Genomic DNA, 23737 nt, shown 5'->3' on the forward strand with positions numbered 1-23737 from the left:
ATAGACACAGAAGCTAAAAATTTCAGCAAGGCAGCTTTTATTTCTTTATTATACTTGTCTGTTCATACTGTCTTCAGCATGGGTGCTCCTTGGGCTTATTATTGATGATGAATAAGAACAGACTGTGCAGAGATTAACACAGATGGTTGTAGCCTCAAGACTTGATGAGCTGTAACCAAAGAAAATAAATCTCTACTTTCAAGGAGAGCCTTACACAACAGAATTTCGTGTGGCTCAGCTGTATTCAAAGTGGAATATTGAAATTGCTGAGCAAAGAATTGAATGGCTTGTGTTGTGAATAGCCGTGTTGTATGGGTAAGTTGCTTACCGCAGCCTCTCAGATGGAAAAAACTCAACTGTATTGTTTTCTTTTGGGTTAAAACAAACAAACAAACAAACCCATAAAACAAACCCTCTGTGATTCAGAAATCTTTGGAGAAAAGCAGTGTAGTTCACCAGAGCAACTGCTGAAGTGCAAAGGCAGCGGCACTGAAAATTTTGACAGATGAACCCTTAACCTCCTGCTACAGAAATTGGTGTAAGAGCTAGAAACTAACTTCCCCTTTCCCTTCAAAATCTCTCTCATGTTTTTCACTCTTCTTGTTTCTGAAGATGTGACATGAGGGCACCATTCTGGTTCAAACTCCTCTTTGAAACCATGGAAAGTCAGTTTTAAAGGCACAAATGCAGTGGGAGACAGCTGAGATGATTGTGTAACCTCTCAGTGCCAGCATGTGGGGCTTCAGCAGGTCGTGGGAAAATGGGCACAGGTTTTTAGACCAGGGGAAACTTGGGTGTGCTACCGTGTTCTGCACTGTGAGTTAATAAACCACATCTTCTTTAACACTGATGCGAATTAAAACTTCTTTTCAATCAATCGTGATACTCTGTTCACTTTGTACGGGCTTCAGGCTAGATGCAGCTCCCTTAGATAGATGGTTGTGCTGATGGGAAGGTCTTAGGCTGTGAATTCAGCTGGGAAGAGGGAAATAATGGAATATTATATTGCACCAGCTCCCAGTCCACTCAATTACTTCATCCAAAGGTAAAGACTGGAAGGGTTTTGCAAGCGTTCATGTTTTTTAGGGAAAGAAGGGAAGAGAACATACTCTGGAAGAGCCAATGTCTTTCATGCTGGTCTCACTGAGAGACTTTATGAACTCACTTCATGACAAATTCTTTCATGGGCTGGAGATATGTCTATCTGGACTTATAGGAACCACTCCAAAAATACATTCCTGCTATAGAATTCTATCATTATTCTTCATGTAATGGTTTAAAAGCAAACAATAAAGCAAGGCCATGGCATGAGATTTCAGCCGAAGCACTCTTTAAGGTTTTGAAGTTTTGGGGGTGGGGTTTTTTTGGTGTAGAATCCATTATGCTTCCATCTCATCATACTGGTTTCATCTCCTCCTATATTCTATAGTAGTCTTATATAAATAACCATAGTTACAGTTACGCTAAAAATAAATATTTGTTTTACTTTATTGCTACACTGCTAAGTGCAAAACAAATCATATGAGGACAATATTGTTATTAAATCAGTAGGTTTGAGAGCAGCAATTTTGCTTGTTTTTCCAGCTTTTTATTATTTTTCCCCTTAAGAACCCCATTGCTAGGATCTAAGCTCAGTTGCACGCTTCTGCTCCGTGGACAGCAGCAACCCAGGTATAGATGGGTTTCCACACACCTTGATGGGCTGCTCCAATGTCTGATAAGGTCTCCAGTAAAGGCTGCTACCATGACTTCTTCCCTCTACTCAGCTGCTTATTTTAATGAACTACAGATCGATGTCCCTGAGATTCCTACCACTTCTTCAACCCTAGTGATGAGTACAAAAGTGAACTGGGGAAGTTCAAATGTCATCAGCTATGTCTCAGATCTTTAAGAAATTAAGGAAAGAATAACTTGGATGATTAGCAAATTTAACATCACAGTGATAGATATCGTACCATATACATTCAAAAGATCGATTTTGCAAAGTGTCTGGGCTTCCTGCTGGTGAGGAATATTTCTATTTCTCAGCCCATGGCCTTCCTTGCAGACTTTCATGCTACCCTCCTTTATCTTTCTAACTAAGGCTCTGCTTTGGGTCACAGACTGCCATTTCTTTAATATTTGTGCATAATAATTGTGCTGCCACCATCAATTACATTCACCAGATATTTTTCTTCCTGGCCTCCTGCAGCTTTAATCTGAAACTTTCCATTTTCCTGTCCATGGACACCATCACAGCCTGAACAGAGTCCAATTTTCCATTAATGGACACAGCAGGCTTTTAAAATAAATCAGATGAAGATTGGAGTCTGCAGCTCCGGATGCACCGTGTGAAAGAGTTAGCCAGACCCAACTCCCAGCACTGCACCAGCTTCTTTCTGCTTATCTTTGCATTTATTAAAATAATAAAAGGTGAACCAAAAAATAATAAAGAAAAAGAAACAGACAGCTAAACAGCAGCAGCCAAGTGAGAAGCACCTAACACGGAATAAAAGAAGAAACAAGATCTCATAGTTCTTAACCCATCTACATGATCTGTAATTTAAACTGTGATATCTGAATGTTCCTTAGAGAGTACATCTGAATGTAGTTACCTCGTATGCTCCACTGACTGGTAGAGGTCTAACTTGGCATGGTATTTCTTTCTCAGATTAGAGGAAATAAAAGATTGGGTTCTGGACAAAGAAAGGTCATTTTTTTTCTTCTATGTAGATTGTTGTCTTAATTCAACTCCAACCTGTACAGAAACAAGATGATACACAGGTCACCCTGGAAGGCAGATGACAGTTTGCAGGGTCTTGGATTCAGAAAACGTTAATCAGCTTCTCAGGTTGTCGTGGGAGATGAGCACTTTGAAGTTCTGGTGTTGGCTTTGTGTGCATTGTAAACTTTGCCCATGGAAATATCCCAGCTGTTGATTGGTGTCCAGTCTCTGCTGCTCATTGGAGGATGTTTCAAGATAGCTGGGAGGATGTCACTCCAGGAGCAGGCATTAAATATTGAGCTTCAAAAAGCACACCGGGCTTTTGAAAGGTGTGCATGTAAATGCCCTGTGATTGCTTATAAGCTTGAGTTGGTCTAGCTTTGGCTAGAGAAAACGCTCACAACTAGAAATGACTGAAATTGGAACAACCTGCTGATGTTTGGAAGTGTGTTGGGCTTTGTCCATGTGAAATGTCTAAATCATACTGAGATGTTTTGTTAAAATGCTTGTGCTCCATGAGGAGCTACAGTGCAGGTAGCTTGTGGGTTGCATCACAGGAGGTCGGAGCACAGACCTAGCCCTCTCTGAACAGCTCACTTTTGGCCTTGAAGGCAGAAGGAAGATTGCTGATAACTGCATTTCAAGCACGCTGTTCAGCACACTTTTAGTCCTCTCACAGCTAGTGTGGGAGAGGAGAGGTCCTTTTCTTAAGAAGAGATGATGATGAAGATGATGAAGATGATGATGATGAGCGGGTAATCATTGCTTCAATTTTCCTTTCTTTAGGTGGGCATGTGATTAACATCCCTTTTCCTCTAGGGATGCTCATGTGGACAACCGTGGTGATGGCCCCTTGCTTCCCTTCTTGCCAGCACTGTGGGTTTCCCCGTAAAGGAAAGCCGAATGGGTGGTGAGTGGGTGCACAGCCAGGTCTGACACCAACGTGCAACCAAAAAGCAGCCAATGTATGCAGGTGGGAACCAGGCCCACTGCGCACTCCTGCCCTGCACTGAAGACAGAGCTTTCCTGATTAAAAGGGGCTGCACATGGCAGTTTAATCGACAGGAGTCAGTTGCCTTGCTGGCTGTGATCTCACCCACGGATGTGGGGTGGTGTGAGGAAGGTGTCTGGGGTTCAGACCTCCACTTAGGGGTGTTCACGTGTGCTGTGCTGCTGGGACATCCAGCTGCCAGCAAGTGGGAGGGACTGGGGCACCGTCTAGACTGTTAATCCAGCTCAGATGGTGACAATTCATCTTTGCTCTGAGTGGGTTGAGAGCAGTTTAGAAATAAAAGCTCTTTATCCATCTTTTTAACACTTTACAGCTACTATGTTTCTACATTAGGTTTTTATCTTTTTTAACAATAAAAAAAGAATACAACCAGGCTTCTTTGGTTGCCAGCAGAAAATACTGCCAGAAACCACACGCTCCCATTGTTTTCTGCAGATTTATAATTTCATGAACTGTTCCTCTCTCTCTCACACAGCCTGCCCGACTGTTCAGCTCTGCGTTCTTCTGAATCTATTCCTGGTGCATTATCTTTCCTCCCCATCTGTAATGGCAGTTTAGCCAAGGCCCTGCTGAGGTGTGGAGGGGTCGGGAGGACATCACGAGTGTGCTGCTTTACCAGCCAGGGCTGCCCTGTGTGCTCCTTGCGAGGGGGAAGCAGACCAGCTTGCAATGCATCTCTTGTGCTTACCACTTGGTAAGCTTGCTTTTTCTTTAGCAATCTATAAATATGTTGAGATTTGCCATCTTATCTGCCTTTTATTTTAATTTGTGTGTATGTGACGATTGGCTAAGTGTGAGAGAAGGGGAAAGAGCTGAGACCTGTGCACTCCCAGGGGTTCCTAATACACAAACAGGTGGGCAGAGATTTAGGGACCAGACCCGTTCGACTTCTGGTGTGAGGGACTAAAAGCTGATGCTGCGCCTGCTGTTCTCATGCTGTGATATAATGCCTTTGCCCTTTGTAAAAACTCAGCGCAGTGCAGCCGTGTGGGCAACACAAATAATTGGTGTGGTAACAGAGGAGAAACAGGTGGCTTGCAGTAGTCCAGATGTTTCCAAATCTTTCCTTGCTGCAAGGCTTCAGCCTGAAGGAAAGCTTGTCTAAAGCACAGACTAAAAACAAAGCCAAAATCCCAATATTCCCTCTCCTAAATCAATGAACAGAATCCATTCCTGGTAACCCAGGCTGTGTTTGTGAACACAGGGCGGTTAATACTGGTTTGTAAATGAGCCCTTCTGCCTCTTCATGCTCTTGCTCTCCCAGTCAGCTCTGAAAGTAACAACCCTCCAGCTGCTGGTAGAAGAAGCAGCGAGGAAGAAGGTAACTTGCCCTTGGTGTCTGTATGTGCTTGGCAGGAAAGAGGGAGGCGTATAAAGGCTGGCTTATGCCTGCTGCTGAACTGAAAATGAGGGAAGTTCCGGTCTCATGTCAGTGGTTCTGAAAACCTGGCTTGCACCGCTTCTTCCTCGGTGGACATACCCACTGACATTAGCCAAAGCAACACTTCACTGTGCTTGGGAGCCCTTGGAGCTTCTTGCCTCTCTTTTCTTCTTTTAGTATGTCGTCAAACTACATGCCAGAACTTTGTTAAGACCAGTAGCTGCTGCTGAGAACATCCCCATCACAAAATCTCCATAGAGGAAAGATTTCAGTTTCACATTAGATGAAATACTGACATGAGCTTAAAAAGTTGTAAATCAGTTGCCAATGAAATTTGACTGCCAAGTAGAAGGCTTCTTCTGGTTTGAGAAATTAAGTCCTGGAGCATCTGCATATCAATGTAGCAGAGGCAAGGGTCCCAGCTGGGTTAAGATGACGGGACTATGGAAAGGGGTGTATGACAGGTTAGAGGAACATGTAGAAAAGGCAAATTAATTCATGATAATAGCCAATATTTAGCTCTCGCTAGGGGAAGTGTTTGCCACTGCTTGCCCCCCCCCCCCCCCCCCCCCCCCCCCTCCACCTTGCTTTGAAGGTCTACCGGCCATTTCAAGGCTCAGAGCTCCTGCTCTTTCCCAGCAGCAGACTAATATGTGTCGCTTCTCTCGCTGTTGGTCCTGGCATTTGCTGGGGTCTGGGCTGGGCAAGGTCTCTTCTTACAGCGACAGCTCTCCCCGGCGCGGATCCCGACAGCAGGCTGGGGCTGAGGCAGGGAGCTCTGGCTGTGTGGGATCGGTGGGGCTGGTGGGAAAAAGCCAGGTTTGGGATCTCAGAAAGGCCTTTACGCTTGTGTGCAACTTTGAAGGGATGCTCCTGAAGCTTCTTTTTCCTCTTCTTTTTTTTCTCCTCTTCACTACAAGGTTTACAATGGACGATGAACAAATTAAGTTCAAATCTGCCTCCCTCCCTCCCTCCCTCCCTCCCCAAAGGTGTAACTCGGGACAGATTTCAGTCTCAGCCAGTGATGTTGGCATTGCTGCTGTGATTGCTCAGTGTCTCACCTCGCTAAACTACTTTTTACCTTTCCTTTTTTCTTTTTTTTTTTCCCCTCCAATGTTTAATGTAGGGCCTCGTGCCAAACTCCTTTAACATTGTGGGAGAGTGTTACTATCTCCTAACAAACTACTCACTGCTTCCAGGGAAGACACATGCTGTGGGCTCCTATTTTAGGAGGCTGGAGCAGCTAGCTGAAGTCGTATCATTTAAAGATGTTATAGACTAACCCAAAGAAGCCATTGCCTGTTAAGTGAGTAGTTTTGGAAAATGATTCCAAAAGCTTTTTTCTGTATATTTGTATGTTCTGGGCTCTGTGTAAATCCAGCTAATGTTCATATTGCCCCAAATATGATTTACAGCTGAGGGTCTCTGGAGAACCCAGACAGTGATGAGTGGAGGTAGGAAGCCAAACCTTTTGCGTATCTTCATTAATGTGGAATGAAAATGCACAATAAATGGCTGTCCTAGGTGGAAAAAAACAGCTTGAATGCCAACAAGTGGTGGATAATTGGGTGTGTGGGCACGTAAATGTCTAAAACTGAACTTTCAACCTCCCAAGCAGAAGCAGCTGCTTGTGAACTACAACTGGTACAGCAGCCAGTTGTAAATTTTACTACCACCTAGACTAAAGCAAAATGACATATCCCAAATCTCCAGTGAATAAGGGGTTGTGAGACACGAGCAATGCTGAGGAGCCTGCTTGTGCCTTGTCCTTCTGCACACTGATGGTTTGGACTGGGAGAACCAGGGCCTGGCAGCTCCAGGAGGAGGAGCTGGTGCTACAAAAAACGGCTTAAAAAAACCTCAACCCAAAAGAATGGTCTGGGAAGAAGTTCCAAGATCTTGGCTGGAGGAAACATCCTGATAGCGAGGGCTCCGCAGGGAGATGAATGCCAGGAGATGGCGAGGGCCCTTGGGCAACCCCACCACTGGCTTCTTAATAAGCAGCTTTATGTCCCAGAGGAAGACAAAACCAAAGCCATTAGGCACATACAGATGAGCGAACTGAATCATTTTACATACTGTCACTGGTGGAAAAGAGTCTGGGTTTTCCAAGCTTTTTTTTAAACTTTTATTTATTTTTTTAGAAAAGGAATAAACTCTGCATGGTAGAGTGTACAGTATATAATTTCAAAACAGAACAAATGATATGGAATGGATTATTTTTCCAAACTATTAGAAGTTGAACCTAAAATCATTTGTAAATCAACACTCATTACCATGTAAGACAAAGGAAAAACAATCAACGTGGTTTTTGTTTGGTACAGATTTCCTCTACCACTTCAGCCTGAATTCCCAGGGTTGGGGAGAAAAGGGGGGCAAATCCTGCCCGTTGTCCTAACCATAATTGTACTGACCAAGCTTTGTGCTCTGAGACCTAGCATCATATGGCTTTATATACGTTCCTAAGTGAACAGTGCAACATAATCAACATCTTAAGTGTTTATTCCACATTCAAACTGTAACTGAACATCACTTTGAAACCCTTTCCCGCCCCCAAAACAACAGGAACAATAAAAAAAAGCAGAAAGTCTCCAGCAATCAGATTTCATCCCAGAAATCTGTGTAAACTGTAGATCAGGGTTGGGTAGCAGCACAGAAGACAAAAGATGTGACAGCATGATTCAATAGCGTCTCTAAAGACTACTGTAAGACTGTCATTCTTTAGTCTGCATCTTGCAATCACAATTTGCTTTCTCCCTGCAATACTATAAAGCAACATTAAAAAAAAATCAAGACTCAAAAGCAAAAGGTAGAAGCCTTTATAGAAAAGTAAAGCTTCTGCTTAGCCTTGAGTGGTCACTATTAGAAACAGATCTCTGCAATCAGAAGCAAATCTTGAACGTATATACACGACTTCAGTGGAAAGGGATGCAGCCAAGGATGGAAGCCCTCCTAGCAAACCCGCAGACCGTTTTGGCTTGTAGGTCAACTACACTGCCTTTTGGGACTGAATAAACTGGCAGGGCAGCCGCAGGCATCAGGCATGCTCCAGGCTCGTGGCTCCTCTGTCCCTGGGCTGCATGGGGGCCGCGAAGAGGAGGAGGAGGAGGGAGCAGGCTGCCGGCAAGGGCTCCCCTCCCCTAGCTCCACAATTGGCTGAATGACGTGTGGGATGCAGCGGCCTGGGGTGTTGCACTGGGGAGGTTAAGTGCAGGCTTTTCTCTTTACCCCCTCCTCCCTATTCCTGTTGGAATGTATCTATAGCAGTAATTAGATAAGTATTAATAGTAACTGTAAGCTACCATAGTCACTCTCCCCCTTAAAATGGAGGGAGAGCAATAGCATCAAACGAATTCCCATTTGTCCTGACATGAGTAACCTTTCCAGATCCTGTAGAGCAATCATACACAGGTGTTTTTCATACTAGAATTTAAAGGAGTCAAAGCTGGTAAAGAAACTGGATGTTTCCTGGCCTAACTGAAGGAAATAATAAAACTGTTTAAAGTAAGAGCGAAAGAAAGTAAGCATTAGTGTGTTTATATCCTCTGGTATGTCCCACTTCTCTACAATCTGCTCACAAGCCCTTTCCATACTCTGAGCAAGCACTCCCAAACTTAAGAAAGGTAAGGCTTCAGCTAAAGTCTCACGGCTGAGTTTATTATTTATTTTATATAATTACCATAAACGTAAGTATATTTGACTTTACCAGATCCATGTGGGGCATGTCAAGGGCAAGGCTTGTTAAGTGAACCAGCGTGGGAGAAGATTGGACAGGGGTGTAATCCCACAGGATAACAGCAATTGAACAATGTCCGTAAGCATGGCGCTAGCTTAGTGTGTATGTAGCACTGGGGAGCTTGGATGAAACTCTCCAGCTTTCTGGGTGTCCAGTCAGAAGCAGGGAAGCTGCAAGAAGTTTTACTGTAAAACTCCAGTACTGAAAAGTCTAAAGGAACTGGACCTCTAACTTCAATGGGCACTGATTTTAGGTTTTGCACAGTCAATTCTGTTAAAAACCAAAAGTTTAATAGCTGATGCCCCTGCTGTTGGAGCCTTAAAGACACCTGTTATACTGCTGAGCCCTACTCTTTTTTTTTTTTTTTAATAAAACACTGTTTTAAGATAGAGCACAATAAATGTGCTTATTACGCACTCTAACATAGAGCACAGAAATACAACACTACAGAGTGCAAGTCTAACCATCTCCACAGTGGGAAAAGTGCGAAGGTTAAAAATACGCATGTGGCTTAACACAAAATATTTTTAAAAAACATGACATGGAAATCTTATACTAATGCTTTCATCTTTATCACAAACGTGACTGAAAACTTAAAGTCAGTTGCTGATCCTTCTCTCATAGTAGCAGTGGTGTAATCCTTTCAAAGGTACAATGCTGGAAAGACCAGAGAATAAAAAAACCAAGTGTCCAAAAATGATCCCATTTAACACTTTTCCAGTAGTTACATTTTTCAAGAAGTAAACACGTAAGGTCACCTTGATCTTCACCATCGGTAACTGATGCACTTGGAAACAGCTAAGCCAACCACCTGGACTGAGATCAGTTCAGTGTTGCGCACACACACACACACACGGATACACACACAAACACCCCACAGGAAAAAGTGCACTTTCAATTGCTGATACAAAAATAGATTGGCACATTCTTTTTGACACAGTGAAGATATCCTCTTTAAAAGCTTTTTCACTTTAAGAAGTCCTCTTGGAAGTTGCAGCAGGTCTGTAGAAAAAGCACTATGAGAATGCACTCACGTGGGCTTCCAGGGTTTGTGTGATGGAGAGAGGGGTGGTCATGGAGGCTGCCCTTCCAATTTTTGCCACCTTTTATAGCTGCAGTCCCCACAGGTAGGCCCAGTCGCCACCCAGTTTCAGCACATTAACCATTTACCAACAGCTCAGTCTTCACCTGCTTTGAGAAAGTAACGATACGTGAATTTGTCCAAGCTGAGAGTCTTACATTGATGCAGTGTTTGCTATATGTTGCCAGAAAAACTGTTTTGAGGAGAGAGAGTGAAGCGTTAGGAGTCTGATGTTGCATTTCCAGTAGTAACTGTGGCTCAGGAGAGCCAAGCGGGAACAGTCGGGAGCCCCTTCCCCGCAGGGCAGCCAGTGCTAGGAGTTCTGCACCAAGCGTCTGTAGTGTGGCATCACTTCATGCTCAGGAAGGTGGAGAGCAAATTCCAAGGCCACCAGCACCGGGAACTCGAAGGCGATCAGCTCTCGCCTGTTCAGCCGGAACTTCTCTTCCAGTTTCTGCAATGACAGACAAGTAGAAAAAGAAAGAAAAGAAAGAAAGTCTTTGTGAATGAGGATTTGACTTTCTAGTGCTTTCTTAAAGATAACATTATTCAAAACGTGCGTGCTGCTGTCATTAAACCTCTGCGTTGCTGGCCTTGCATGGCTCTAGGTTTAGAAAATGAGAGCGGGATGAACTGGATGTACTGACTCCTTACTGTGAACTCAAAGCTCAGCCAGCCATGCTATTTCTGACGTGTTCGTCATTTCACTCATTCCATCTCCAGCAGATACATCTCCTAATGATCACAGTGATTATCACTGCAGGAAGAGGGAACTCCTGGCTTCACACAAACATTGAAATCACTTGTGTAATGGAAGGCATGCACCTCCTAACTGCCCACAAACTCCCTGCACTGCTTGAAATCACTGATTTTGCTTTCAGCATCAGTCTGTGTTACAACGCCCTATTGGGAAAATTATTTCTGCTGCAATTAGATACATTTGATCTTAATACCTCAGAGGCAGAGGATGTCATCTTCAACAACCCTAAGAACAGTGAGTAACAGAAACTACTCTCCTCAAGGGGGATGAAATGGGTTTTATAGTTGGCTTTCTGCTGTAACATACTAAACCTCCCATCTGCTCTGCTGTTTTCACTGGATTCGGATGCTACAAGTAGGCAAGCAGCTGTTCAGGGATATTTAGCCCCCCTCCCCACAACCTCTTCTTATGATCTCCCTGGCTTGCTACTTCTCTGCCCACTGGGTCCACTGAAAAGCTCAATGTGTCTTAAGGACGGAATGATGATTCAGGATAGCAAGAGAGGCCAGATCTTCCAGCTCCCACTGGGTTGATTTTTTTTCTGGTTGTTCAGAGGGCTTTCTAACAAACTGTCAACCCAGCTCTGTGACTGTGGCAGAAGGGCATGAGTCCAGTCCTAGCCCCCAACCAAGTTCCCGTCTCCTGAACTGAGTGAGCTGGTTGTAGCCAAGTGCTCAGCTACCTGCCTAACTTCTGCAGCATTAAATCAGATTGGTATCTTAGTGCTGGTGAAGGATTATGGAACAACGCTCCCCCCTGTTAACTCTTTCACATGAAGTAGGTGAAAGACCAAACACTGTACTCTACAAAAAAATACGCTGGGGTGAGGTTTTCTAATGCAAACACTTCTTTTAAGTTTTCTTTCCCAAAAGCTTAACTTGATGAAAGAAATACAAACTTGGTAGTCTATTAGACTCCCTCTGGAATTAGTATCTGCATTTACCTCTCAAAGGAGAGTCCTTACTGGCACTCTTGAAAACGTAATTAAAAACAAAATTAATCTCCTGAGAGTTAACTTTTAACTTGTACTGACAGAATGGTGGTCAGATACTTCTCAGACCTCACAGTATATGACACCAGGGTCTTCAAACACACCAAAAGAGCTTCCCTCGCCTCTGCAGTAACATTGATCAGTACTACTTCCATACAAATATGAAAAAAAAAACGTATTTAGCTGGCTGTACAGCTGGAAACCTAGAGGAAAACATGACTACTGACAGGCGGGCTTGTGTAGAGCACACACTGGCACTTCACGAAGAAGGAACACTGGTAACCTATGGATACGTACATCTATAAGATGCTTGACTTCATGTTTTCTGAGGTCACTGCCAATTTTGGCTGCTAAAAGAACACAGGCTCCAGCACAAAGCTTTCTATTTTGCTTGTTCAGCTTCCCCTTGAGAGCGAGCTTCTCAAAGTAGACAAAGGCCATGGCCACTGTGGGCTCTTCAAAACCACATTCTTCTTGAGCAAGCTTGCGCATTTCTCTCTTCAAGCTGAGTAAAGAGACCAGACAAGTATGCTGTGAGCTGTGTCTTAAAACATTTCTCATTTCATCCCAAGTGTCATCTTTTCATAGATTCCTGCTTAGTCAAGTGGAGGAGAAAAGGAAAACGTAATTTACTGGGCAGGTATCTTTACGCTCTGTTTTGGGTACACATTTCATGGTGCATTTTGACCTCACTCTTCCCCCTCACTGCCCCCAACACATAGTTGTGTCAAACTACAAAAGCAACTGAAAAGCTCTGACATTTTTAGTAACAGTATTTCATCAGAGGTCTTAAGCTCCACACAATTTATTTAGTAACAACAGCTTGATTGCTGGTGCTCTATATGGAGCTTTGCTGCTGGTTATGGTTGGGCAAATCCAGACTCACAGGCTTTCCACGTACTGCAGTATTTTCTGGTTACAGAGCAACATGACTCAGTATCCTGGCCACTTCGGTCAAATGAAATTATCATTATTTCAGTGAAGCTGTACGTTGAGCCTGCTAGCCTGGAAACAGTGATGAAATACTACAGCTTTGCTGTGAAGCTGACCACTGCTTCTGCTTCTGGCCATGCTCTCTGGACAAGGCACAAAAGTCAGCATTTCTCTTTCCTCAGTCTCCTTCTAAGCTAAGTGTCATGAGTTTAGAGACTGTTGTGTTATTTTTCCGGGTATTTTAGTATAGTGCATGCCCAGCTTGCATCCTCATCTCATTATATGCTGCATTTGACACCTGACCAATGCGTGTTTGTACATTCCCCTATCTTGTTTACTCAGCCCACTAATTAAAGCAATCATTTGATTTATTCTGCACCTCTACCGGTCACGGCTCCTGAAGATCAATCAGTGCTGTGTCTCGCCTCATACATGGCAGCAACTGCACTGAAATGTGAGACAGATGCATCATGTTGCAGCCTTACCAAGCTTTGCAACATACCTTCTTATTTTACTAAGGGTTAACTTGATGTGAGGGAACTTCTCCTTAAAAGTCTCATTCATGTCCTTCTTGAGATCTGATGGCTTCACGTAGTCTATGACTGTGGTCTGTAACACATGGTCAAGAGAGAGTTACTCTTTTAGTTTGTAACCAACAAGATGACTCAATTCCCAAAAGCAAGGAGTACCTAACAAGCGCCAGTCAGTCCCAGCGCTTTCAGCAGAGGGGAAAATTAAGTCTGAATTAAGGCAACAATTTGTTTGTGACTGCTCTGTCAGAACAAGTGACCTGAAATCTGAGATGACTGTACAGCACAAGCCTTGAACAACACATACCTCATCAAGATCTTCCAAGTATCCGTAAGAGTGAATTTAAGCTACATGTAGGTGGATGACATCTTGCTAAACAAAAAACCCAAACAAAACCAAATCACAGTAACTGATCCGATGACCAGATTTTGTGTGCATATCTCCATTCGGTTCTGGGACATACTGTCAGTTTCTCTCCAAATGATTCTTCAAAGGAACCACTGGCACAGATTCTTCACTGCCATAGCATGCATTTGTGATAAAACGGTAATAGCCTATGCGGCAGGTCATTCAGCAGAGTGCGAGATAGTAATGCCGTCATAAGTTAGGCAGTAAGTGGACAAAAACGCTGAGCTGGGACAACGTTTCAAGCATACAGTCTATTTCCTTTATGTTGAGCGTCCTGTTCTTTTTCATCACAACCTAAATAATTCCCCCAAATAGCAGAGTCCTCCTGGCCAGTACTGCAATGCCAGCGCTCACATCTACAGATACACAGCACTTCTCTTGTTCCCTCAGTCTTCGTTCTGGTAGCATTTTGCCCAAATTCTCTGTCACCACTCACCTGGCCGAAATCTATCAGCCGACCAAACCAACCTTCATTTTGGGGATGTGTCAATTCTCTTCCTGGCTTTGGCTGTTCTGCCCCTTGGACAGAAGCAGAGAAGAGCCCCAGCTTATGCAGCTAGGGGACAACCTCGTCCCCAGGCACCCAGCTCCCAGCCAGCTTCAAGCATGGGCAGTGGGAGAGCAGCAGTCTGCAGGGCAGTGCATTCTCCTTCCAGTAAAGTAGTTTTTCCCTTCCAGTTTCTGTTTATGATCAACCTATATTATAGTAAAGGGCTGTCACCGCTGAACAACAAGAGGTGGAAAAAGGCACGCAAAACACTTGTCGTGTGTTATGCCTTTATCGCTGTATTACATCCCCATGGGAATCTGAATCAGCCAAGAAGGCTGACAGCATATGCTTGCAGGTTTTTTTAATAATTAAAATAGTATATGGAACGGCTTGGGGAGAAGAGAGTGTAACGGCTCTAGACAGCAATCTGACAGCTCTTGTTATCTGACATTGTTCTTGTCTAGATCCAAAATGAGCATGAAGGGAACACGAAACTGAAATAATGGATAATTACAGTAATTTAAAAGAAAGCAGAGCATGTGTTTCCCCTGAGTAGCGCACAGCAGTATTTGAGGTAAACATACTGTAACAGAGAGGAAAAACACAACTTCTTGCCATGGGATGTTGTTACGGTCATACACATGTTTTATAATGTGGGCCACTGCTATTTGATTTGCAGTGTGAGAAGCATCATCTGTCCAGATAAATTGCTCCCCACTACATCCCAGCAGGTAATTCTGCTGGGCACATCACACACAAGTCTCCTGCTGCTGTCCTGTGTATAAACGCTTGTGAGTCCCCTCCAACACAGTTACGTGTTATGCACTAGTCCAATTTTTGCTCAGTAAAAAGGATAATTTATTAAGGAAATTCAGTCCTATTAAGAAAAGCTTCCAGAAACCACCAAAAAGGAGGAAGCCACATCAACCCTCTTCAGCCACCTCTGCTGCCCTGCATGCGCACAGATAAGCTCGAACTTGGGTCCAGGCAGACACGGCAGTGCCACTGAGGTTAAAAATTTATATGCTGTCTTGATGCTGATGCAGGCAATGTGCTATCATGCCTGAATAAAAGAGGAAAAGCCAGGGAGGAGAAACCTTGCCCTACCTGGGGTTGGAGCGAAAGGCTTCAAATGGATATGTGGGTCTGCCTGGTTTTAATCTCGGAGAGGTTGGCTGGACCTAAGCACGCACCCATGCACGTCGTTGCAGACAGCTTCTCATGTGCTTCATCTCACCTGGCACACAGATATGCTGGAGTTTCATGTGTTATTAAGAGGGTTCCTCTTAGTACTGTTACAAGAGGACTACTGAAACGAGCCACATAACATAATTTAGACCAGCACCATCTGCTACTCAAAGTACAGAAACATCGGTCGATGCTGCTCTTACAGAGTCAAGAGATGCTCAGTAGCATCTAAGGGCTACCCACTACTAAGATGATTTCCGTTACTACCAGCATTTTCTGGATGTCTTAGGCAATCCTCGAAAGAGTGAGCTCGGTGTTACTGTGCAAAGCTACATGACACCTTATTTCATGCTTCACTGCAAACCTAACTGCCTGTTGTTCGCTCTCCATTACCTCAGAGCTCTTTAGGTTTATCTTGATTATCTCCCTCAAAGCATCATGGATTTTTCTGGCAGACTTGCCTTCGGCTCTCTCCAGGTTATCACCTTCCCTTGCACAGAGGAGGATGCAATCACACAGGAACCTCACACAAAGGACAGAAACCCCTCTGCAGCGGAAAGGGCACTGCAGCTGAGGGAGGACCTTGACCATCCTCCAGACTCAGCTGTAAGGGCTGCACAGAAATTATGCCAGACAGCAAGTTTCAGTCATCTTCGTGTCTAACAAGTAGGTGCCAGCGTGACTCCAGCTCTGGGGGTGACTGCGCAGAGGGGGAGGGAGCCCTGGGCTCTGGCGCACAGCAGCAGCACCCCCCGGGGCGCACCTTTCCCCACAGCTGCTCTGCAGGCACCGTCTGTCTTACCTGGGACTCCTCCAGCCCATGGGAGAAGTGCCAGAATTCAGCTAAATTCCCTTTAGAAGGAGAAAAGCGCTTTTTTAAAATTTTCTTTAAAGTGAAGCACTTAGAGGCTTGAGACTAAGCAGATGGCTTAAAACTGAAAATGGTAAGGAGGTACGGCTATTTTTAATTGCGGAGATTTATCAGTTTTGTCCTGTTGATAAGATTCTCCTCCCCAACCCTGAATACTGCTGTTTCCTGTGAGACAACAGTCTCTATGATATAAATCACAATAATGAAATCCAGATGAAAGCTGGTGCGTGCTGGTTTTGATTCATGTAACAGGGTAACGGCAGCATGTTTGAACACACTGGCTCTAAGGCAGCTGTCTCATCTTGTCAGTGCCATGCTGGAGAGCTCAGCTAGCTGCCCTTATTCTCAAGAATCTTCATCCCATCGCACACCCCCCACCCCCACCCCCCAGCTTTGATTTCCCCCCACCCCCGCAACTGCTGCAGAAGCCTGACTTTGTCTGGGCAGCGGGACCCTGTTTGCCCAGCTGCTGCCTATAGAAATGCATGCATGTGGAACCCTGACCACCACAGAGGCAGGCAGCAAAAATAAAAGAGTATCTGTTGACAGGTAACTTAAAAGCAGCGCTGTATTAGTGTCTGTTGAGTGATCAAATGAGTCACCCCTGCTAGCTGTTTCTGACCAGGTACTCGAGCACCCCTCTTGCTGTCACGCTGGGGCTGGGGCACAGCACTCATGAGGCTACATGAAATCCTGGTCCCCGACCCTGCTCCTGCCCAGGGCAATTCCTGCACTCTGCAAATGGCTCGGCACCAAGCAGCAGCCCCCCACTCACTGCTGCCCCTGCCCACGAGGGATGGAGCAGAGGAAACCTCTGGGGTGGCCCAGTGACCCACAAGGACCAGCTGGGATATGACATGGAAGGGTTCTGACCTAACTTCATCCTTTGCTGCCTGCTCCCTGCTCAGTGTTCACGCTTCCCTGTTTTAGGCCATTTCATTGCACTTGAGCTGCCTGCGAGTCCCAAACGAAGCTGCCATGTTGAGAAGACATGACTGTAAATGGCATGGATCTTTGTCTGTCCGGAACAATTCTGGTACTGCCTGTGTAGGAGAACCGTTCAACACCGATGCCCCAAATTTTATGAAGGGTTTGCAAATATTTCCCCCTAAAAGGAGCACAGCATTTTTCTATCCAAACATGCTTTCTTATACATAATGTTACTCCCTACCAGGCAGGCACCCTGCACTCCCAGAACTGTCAGACGCGTGAGCAAGGCACTGGGAACTACCAAACTGTCTCATACTCTAATCTCGAATGTTTGCAACTTCTGTCATCCACAAACATCTGTCTTGTTTCTCACAGCTTATTTGCACAAAACACATTTCACTTCAGTATTCAGCAATACTTTTTCATGAGCTCTGTTCACATCCTCTGTATACAAATCTGTGCGTGAGTATTTTAGTTTGGCAATGCAAGTTGCACAAGACAAATGAAAGCCTTGATATATGGTAGCTGACAGATGCCTGGAGAACATGATGAATGCTTTGGCCAAAATCTGTACACATTTTTTTGCATGACTGGCAGTTTTGAACTTGGAGGTTAGTTTGTGTGTTATTCACAAGCGTTTTCAAGCAGCTGCTTTCTCATAGGAAAGCTGTATATATAGTTTCATAAATACAGGAGGAGGAAGGATGCCTGAAATGGTTGGAAAGACTGGCAAGATGAAATATTGTTGAAAATAAATCCTACTTTGGCACGCTACCAGTAAAAGATGATCTAGCCTTGGATGCCTGCATCTCCTGCTTAAGGAGGATAAAATCAGAATAGAATAGGTGAATAAAACGAAAGATACATGATAGGCTGTCTTCAGCTGTCATTACTGTGTACCCCTGAAAAACCTACTTCACATAACGCAGACAGAAGACTGATGCCTTTAACAGACTTTCAGTAGGTCAATGGTAAGTTCTCAACCACATAACAAATGAAAATACTCAAATGACTGCACTGCCTGGGTACCTTAATGCATACTATAGGTGACCAGCTATGTAGTTATAAACTGTCAGCAACCTAATTTATATAGTTATGGCTCAAGATGCATATATATGGGAAATCCTGATAGAGCAGAGACTTAAAATGGTGATGGAAAATGGTAGCAATTCCTTATTTATAATCTAAAAGAACCAACCCCAAAAGAAAAAAAAAAGGAAAAGGAAGACTAAAAGAAAGTGTTTCTGTTGTTACAAAGTTATTAACTTTCAAGGATCTTAAACTGAAAGATTTTGAATTTCACAAAACAATCTCAAAACTACCTCTGTGAATTAAAGCGCATGGAAGGGCGCCAGTTTATTTTATACGGTTAACACACTGGAATCATCCTCAATTAATACAGTGTGCTACCGTTACAAAATAGTCATTTATTGGAGTCTCAGCCAAATATAGCATCAAAAGCATAGACCACAGGGTTTAAATATGAATATATACCAGCACTACAATACTCTTCTCCCTGAGACTTTTGGGTACAAGGTCAGCAGCTGATAAAAAAGCAGTTTGGAGATGCCTGATTTACCGCTACGGAAGCAGCCTGAAGAATAGGGTGACAGCACCGAAGGACGCTGGCTGTAGCAAAGTACTCCTGACCTTGATGCTCCTCGTGAAGGACAGAACAGGAGAGCGAGAGACTGAATGCGCTATATCATCATGCAGGGCTTTTGTTAGACTACATGGCCAGGGCAGCAAGCAGTTCTAATTTTAAAATCACACTGGAGGACTAATATTTCATAATGCAGCCTGGCTGTGCTCGACACTAGTGCAGTACCTGGCAAATGCAGGCTGACAGCCCGCTGCAAGAGCACTGCAGATATCTGCAACACATTTTTTTACTGATGGTGTAGAGACGTCAATTTGTTTTGACATAATTAAACCAATACACTGAAATTGTTGTTAAGTACCCAAACCATCTCCAAGTCTATCCCTTGGGCATGGATAGATGGATATTGCATGGATGTTATTACAGAAGGGTCACTCAAAGTCAAGAAGCTACTGATCTGGCCTTTTCTTCTTTTGCTGCAAGTTTCAGCAGTGCATAGCAGCCAGCTAACACACTCCTGTGTTTCTGTGTTACCAACAAAAGCAGGACTGCAGGGTCAGCCTCAGTTCTGTTGCAGAGTGAGTTTTCTCCTTCTGCATGGAAGGAGTTTGTTTCTGCTGGCAAGAATGCAGGGAGGCCAGAGAGGCACTGACGGGTCTGGATGTACGCTGGTTGACATGAGATTCTAGCAGAGAAATTACTGCTCTGTCTGGTAGATAAAGCTCCTATTCTAGAGAGATTTAAGAATCTGCAAGAATTCCTGTTTTAGCAGTATCAGCCAGGAAGACATCTGTTAACTATGACATGATGTTTCCCTCCTTCCCCTGCCCCCCAGCATAAAATTTTTCTACCTCTTACTGTTTATATTGCGGCAGAGATTGTAGACTCTCCTACAAAGACAACACTAAGCGAAATGAATTCTCCAGGGTAGACCAGAATTTAAGTATGACTAATACAATTAAAACAAGCCATAGAGTTTGTGTTGGGAAAGTACTGAAGCTGCTTTTTCAGAATCATCCCGACAGGCTGTTTGTGGGCATTACTTTCAGACATGCGGCAGTGAAGTGTATATTCTTTGAAGCCAGGAATTTCACCTCAACAAAAAAAACACCAAAACCAAAGTGCTCCTCCTTCCCTGCAGCTATCTTCAATGAGGAAGCTCAGCTACTCCTTGAAAACAGCTGAGGACTTGCAGTTAAAAATCCTCTGCAAGTCAGGACTAATTCAGCTCGGTAAAATTACATGACTATAAAACCCATGTCAGTGACAACAACCTCAGGCTCCACAAAAACGGAGGGAATGTGTCCTGTGCTAACTGCAAGTTATTTCAGAGCAAAATCCAAGACTGACCACACATTTTGTCCATTTTATGCCTCAGGACAAGGCCTGCGGTGTTTACTGATGCAACATTCACACAGACCTCAACTGAGTGTTACCAGTGGAGAAATCCTGGCCTGCAAACCACGAGCCAGCTCCCAGGAGTAATATCTGTCCACGTAGCTTTATCCCACAGTCAGCCTCGCAGCCCGGCTTCCCACCTCGCTCATCTGCACCACCACGTGTTCCCGTTCCTCTCGCACACCTTCCCCCCATTAATTGCTCTGACACCCATAAGGGTTGAGGGGGGGAGGGAACATCTACAAGCTCGCAGCTGCCAAGCATTAATGCTAAATGCTGGCCAAGTAACGAAACTTTAATTACAAGCTGCAGCTCTCCACACACAAAAAAATGTTCAGCGCTGACATCAGAGCCACTCTCAGCTGCTCTGGCACTTGCGAGAGGCGGTAATTACAGCTATACTCCACTCAGGACCAGAGGCTGGTTTCAATCTGTGTACAGCAGCTTTACAGCTCTGAGGTCATTTGGCAGAGGTCTGTCACTGCCGCGATGGCTGTGCACGGTCAGGAAGAAAACACAGGTTTCTTACTGGCCTCAGACTGCAATTTGCTTTAATTGCAGCATATGACAATTTTTATATTTGGAGAAGAAAATTACTTGAAATTACAGCCTATTATGCTCCTGTTTGCACTGATGTGAACTGCAGGGAGGAGGAACGCCAGCTGAGTGAGGGAAGTCTAATATGGATGTGAGTAAAGTCTCCTACATAGCCAAGATGGCCCTGTATATTCACCAGGTTGATGCACAAGCCCTCCTTACCCACAGCCCGAGCTGCAAAATGCTGTTTAACCTGCAAGTTCCGAGGACACTCCTGCACTACCTTTCCTCCCTTTTCTCAGCTGAAGGAAGCACTGGCCCCTTGTGAAATCTCTCAGCAGTCCTTGGTTTCTTGCGAACCTGTGCAGCTCCTGCAAGAGAGCTCATGGCACATGCCCGGATTCCCACCAACAAAAGAACACTTTACATCCTTCTTAGATTAGTGCACGCCTTCAGAGAGGGAGACAGGAGGGCTGCAGACCCTCAGGCAGTGCTGAAGAAGTGACAGCTGGAAGGCAAATTCACGAAAAAAACCCCAAAATGTCAAATAAGACATTTTTGCAGACACAGCAATAACTAACCCCTAGAGAAAATGAAAAAGCAGGGAGACACCTGGCAATGCAGATGTATTCTAGATAAACGATGACAGTGATTTTAACAATTGTCCTTGAAGTCCATTTTTCACCTCTAAAGTATGTAGTCATAGCTCTGTCACAGTGGAAATCCCCAGACAGCTCCTTTTTGCAATAAGTAAGAATACGGACTTCAAAATGCTGTGGTTAACCCGCACATGGAAAAGGAGGGCATGGAACACCCACTCCTGGGCAGAGACCTGCCCTGCAGGACGCTACCCTGGCTGCTCTATTTTGACTCACCCAACCATGCCCATCTCAACACCAAGTTGAAAAGGGATCAAAGATCTCAGGTGATCCTAGAGGATTTGGATTGCCTGGCAGACGCTCACAGCCTGAGGAACCTTGGAAACACAACCACGTCTCCTAAAGCTATGTTTACTTTGGATGCTGGTTAACAATGCCTTTCTCTTTGAGGGCAGACAGTCCCCTGTACACGATAATAACCATATCAAAACCCAACAAATAATTTCCCACCCAGATGTAGCTGCCAAAAGGTTGACAATTTGTGGGTTGGCAGCCAAAAAGTAACTTGCCAACCCTTACAAGTAAAACTGGTTGAAAGAAAGCAGAGGACACACCGGACTTCCCATTTGCAAATTCAGCACAAACACAGCCCCAGAGCTCAATTAAGCCTTTCTGTGCAACAGGCAGAACACTTCTGCCAGCAAGGAGATAAGCTTCAACCTACAGAAGCCACAAAAGTGCATTTATTTTGAAGAAGGGGCACCCAAGAACCCTATTATCAAATAAAGACCAGGGTGGGGTCAGAACAGAACCTACAAAGCCCATATCTTTACATAATTTAACAGTTTCTTAAATAATATATTTTGTTGCAAGTTCAGCGAGAGCATGGACGACACTTTACATCCCAGTGTGGCGAATCCTATTTGTATATAGGTAAGAGTGCTAGGTCACCACTTCAGAAAAACCAAATTTTTCCCTGCTGCCTGCTACTACTTTGGATGTATAATTCAGACAGATTCATGCTTACATGCATACGACGGCACCGCATCTTGCGACAGTCCTGCCAAAACAGCACAGCAAAGTCTCCAGACCTGGTGCAACCGAAAAAAGGCTACAGAAATCTCTCACCGCAGAAAACGCCGAGTTAGAGCACTGATCAAGGAACAGTTACAAGTCTGTATTGTTACAGGTTTGGATACAGTGCAAAATAGACAGGCTCTGCTCGTAATTGCTACAATTAAAGGGAGGATTATCCCAAGGTGAAATAAATACCTGGGAAACAAATGCTCTACTACACACCAAAGTGCTGTTCTGAGGAGCGAATGATAAGCATCAAAACACAATGCAGCTTCATGACTTCAGAAAAACCCTAATGGGCATCCTCCTGTTTTATAACAGATGCCAATTAGAGGAAGTATAATTTTTCCTCTGAATGTGAAAGAATGAACGCATTGTTTGAACAAGCCTTTCATCTAAAGCATTTATGAAATACAGCAGTAATAAAAGCGTTTACTTTTGTAATACCTCTACGAGTTTGTTTTCACATGTCCTGGTAAGTAACTGTCATTTAGAACAAAGCATTCCAAACAGCTGTTATTAGTAGATTAATAATAATCTTCTTAAAATACAGCCAAACGTAACCTCGACCTTCAAAATATTGTTACCAAAACATATCTGTTCTACACCTAAGTTTGCATATCACTTACCATATATGAAGGAAATATTAAAACCCGCTTATGTTTGCCACATGGCCATTGGGGATCATCTAAAAGATTTGGGTCATATTCAACAAAGTCTCCCAGGTCACTACCTATAAAACGATGATAAAGGTAAGAAAGGAATTCATTACATCAAGGAATCTCTGGAGTTAATACAAGTGGCAAAGGAGTTCATAGATAACACACAAGGTGATCTTCATGCAAGATTTTTGAAAGAGTTGAAAGATTTCTCTGTATCTTGAAAACTCAAAAGTATTTCAATACTAGTACAATTTGCAAAGATGTAGAGGACCTACAGCTTACGAATTACCTGGTCAATGTGAATTTAGGGCTTAGAGAACTGCAAAATTATCTAAAGCTCCACAATGACTTTTATCCCTGGCAACAAGTTTTCACGTGTTTATGCAGATGTTTTGATTTGTTTCATTTAATATGCCAAAATACCTTCAGCATATATTGCTTTGGCTTATGTTTTGTGCCCGGTTTTGTAAACACAGCCCTTTCCAGCCTAATAAAGGTCACAAGTATGATTTACACCTTCAGCTTATGACTACCATGTTGCCACTGTAAATTTTCCATAGCAAAGGAACGTAACGATAAGCCTGACGCAGGCAGAACAAACAATGCCGGTGACAGGAGGAGGCATGCCGAGTGCCATCAGGGGCTGTCAATACCATCAGCAGTCTTGTTTACTTAACTTTCCATCATCTGTAAGCCAGCTTTGCTAAACAAACAGGGAATGAGCTGTGTTTCACCCACAACATGAGACTTTTGTTTAATTTAAGCAAAAGAGGATGCTAAAACATGACATGTGTCTGTCCTTCATAATAACTGCCTATCACCAGGGTACCCAAGGATATTAAAAGGCT

At 44.0% G+C, this 23737-nt stretch overlaps 1 protein-coding gene across 2 annotated transcripts in view; it reads right to left on the reverse strand.

Annotated features, from left to right (window-relative positions):
• Positions 1-7581: 7581 nt before the first annotated feature.
• CABLES1 (Cdk5 and Abl enzyme substrate 1) overlaps positions 7582-23737 on the reverse strand; it is an 80568-nt gene continuing 64412 nt past the window's right edge. For both annotated transcript variants that reach the window (XM_055704629.1, XM_055704628.1), the window contains 4 exons: positions 22857-22960; positions 13101-13207; positions 11963-12170; positions 7582-10368 (listed from right to left, as the gene is read on the reverse strand). In XM_055704629.1, the coding sequence (XP_055560604.1) occupies positions 10228-10368; positions 11963-12170; positions 13101-13207; positions 22857-22960 (560 nt within the window). In that variant the 3' untranslated portion in view covers positions 7582-10227. The remainder of the gene's footprint in view (positions 10369-11962; positions 12171-13100; positions 13208-22856; positions 22961-23737) is intronic.

Source organism: Falco cherrug, chromosome 3, assembly GCF_023634085.1.
Source record: "Falco cherrug isolate bFalChe1 chromosome 3, bFalChe1.pri, whole genome shotgun sequence".
Lineage (NCBI taxonomy): Eukaryota > Metazoa > Chordata > Aves > Falconiformes > Falconidae > Falco > Falco cherrug.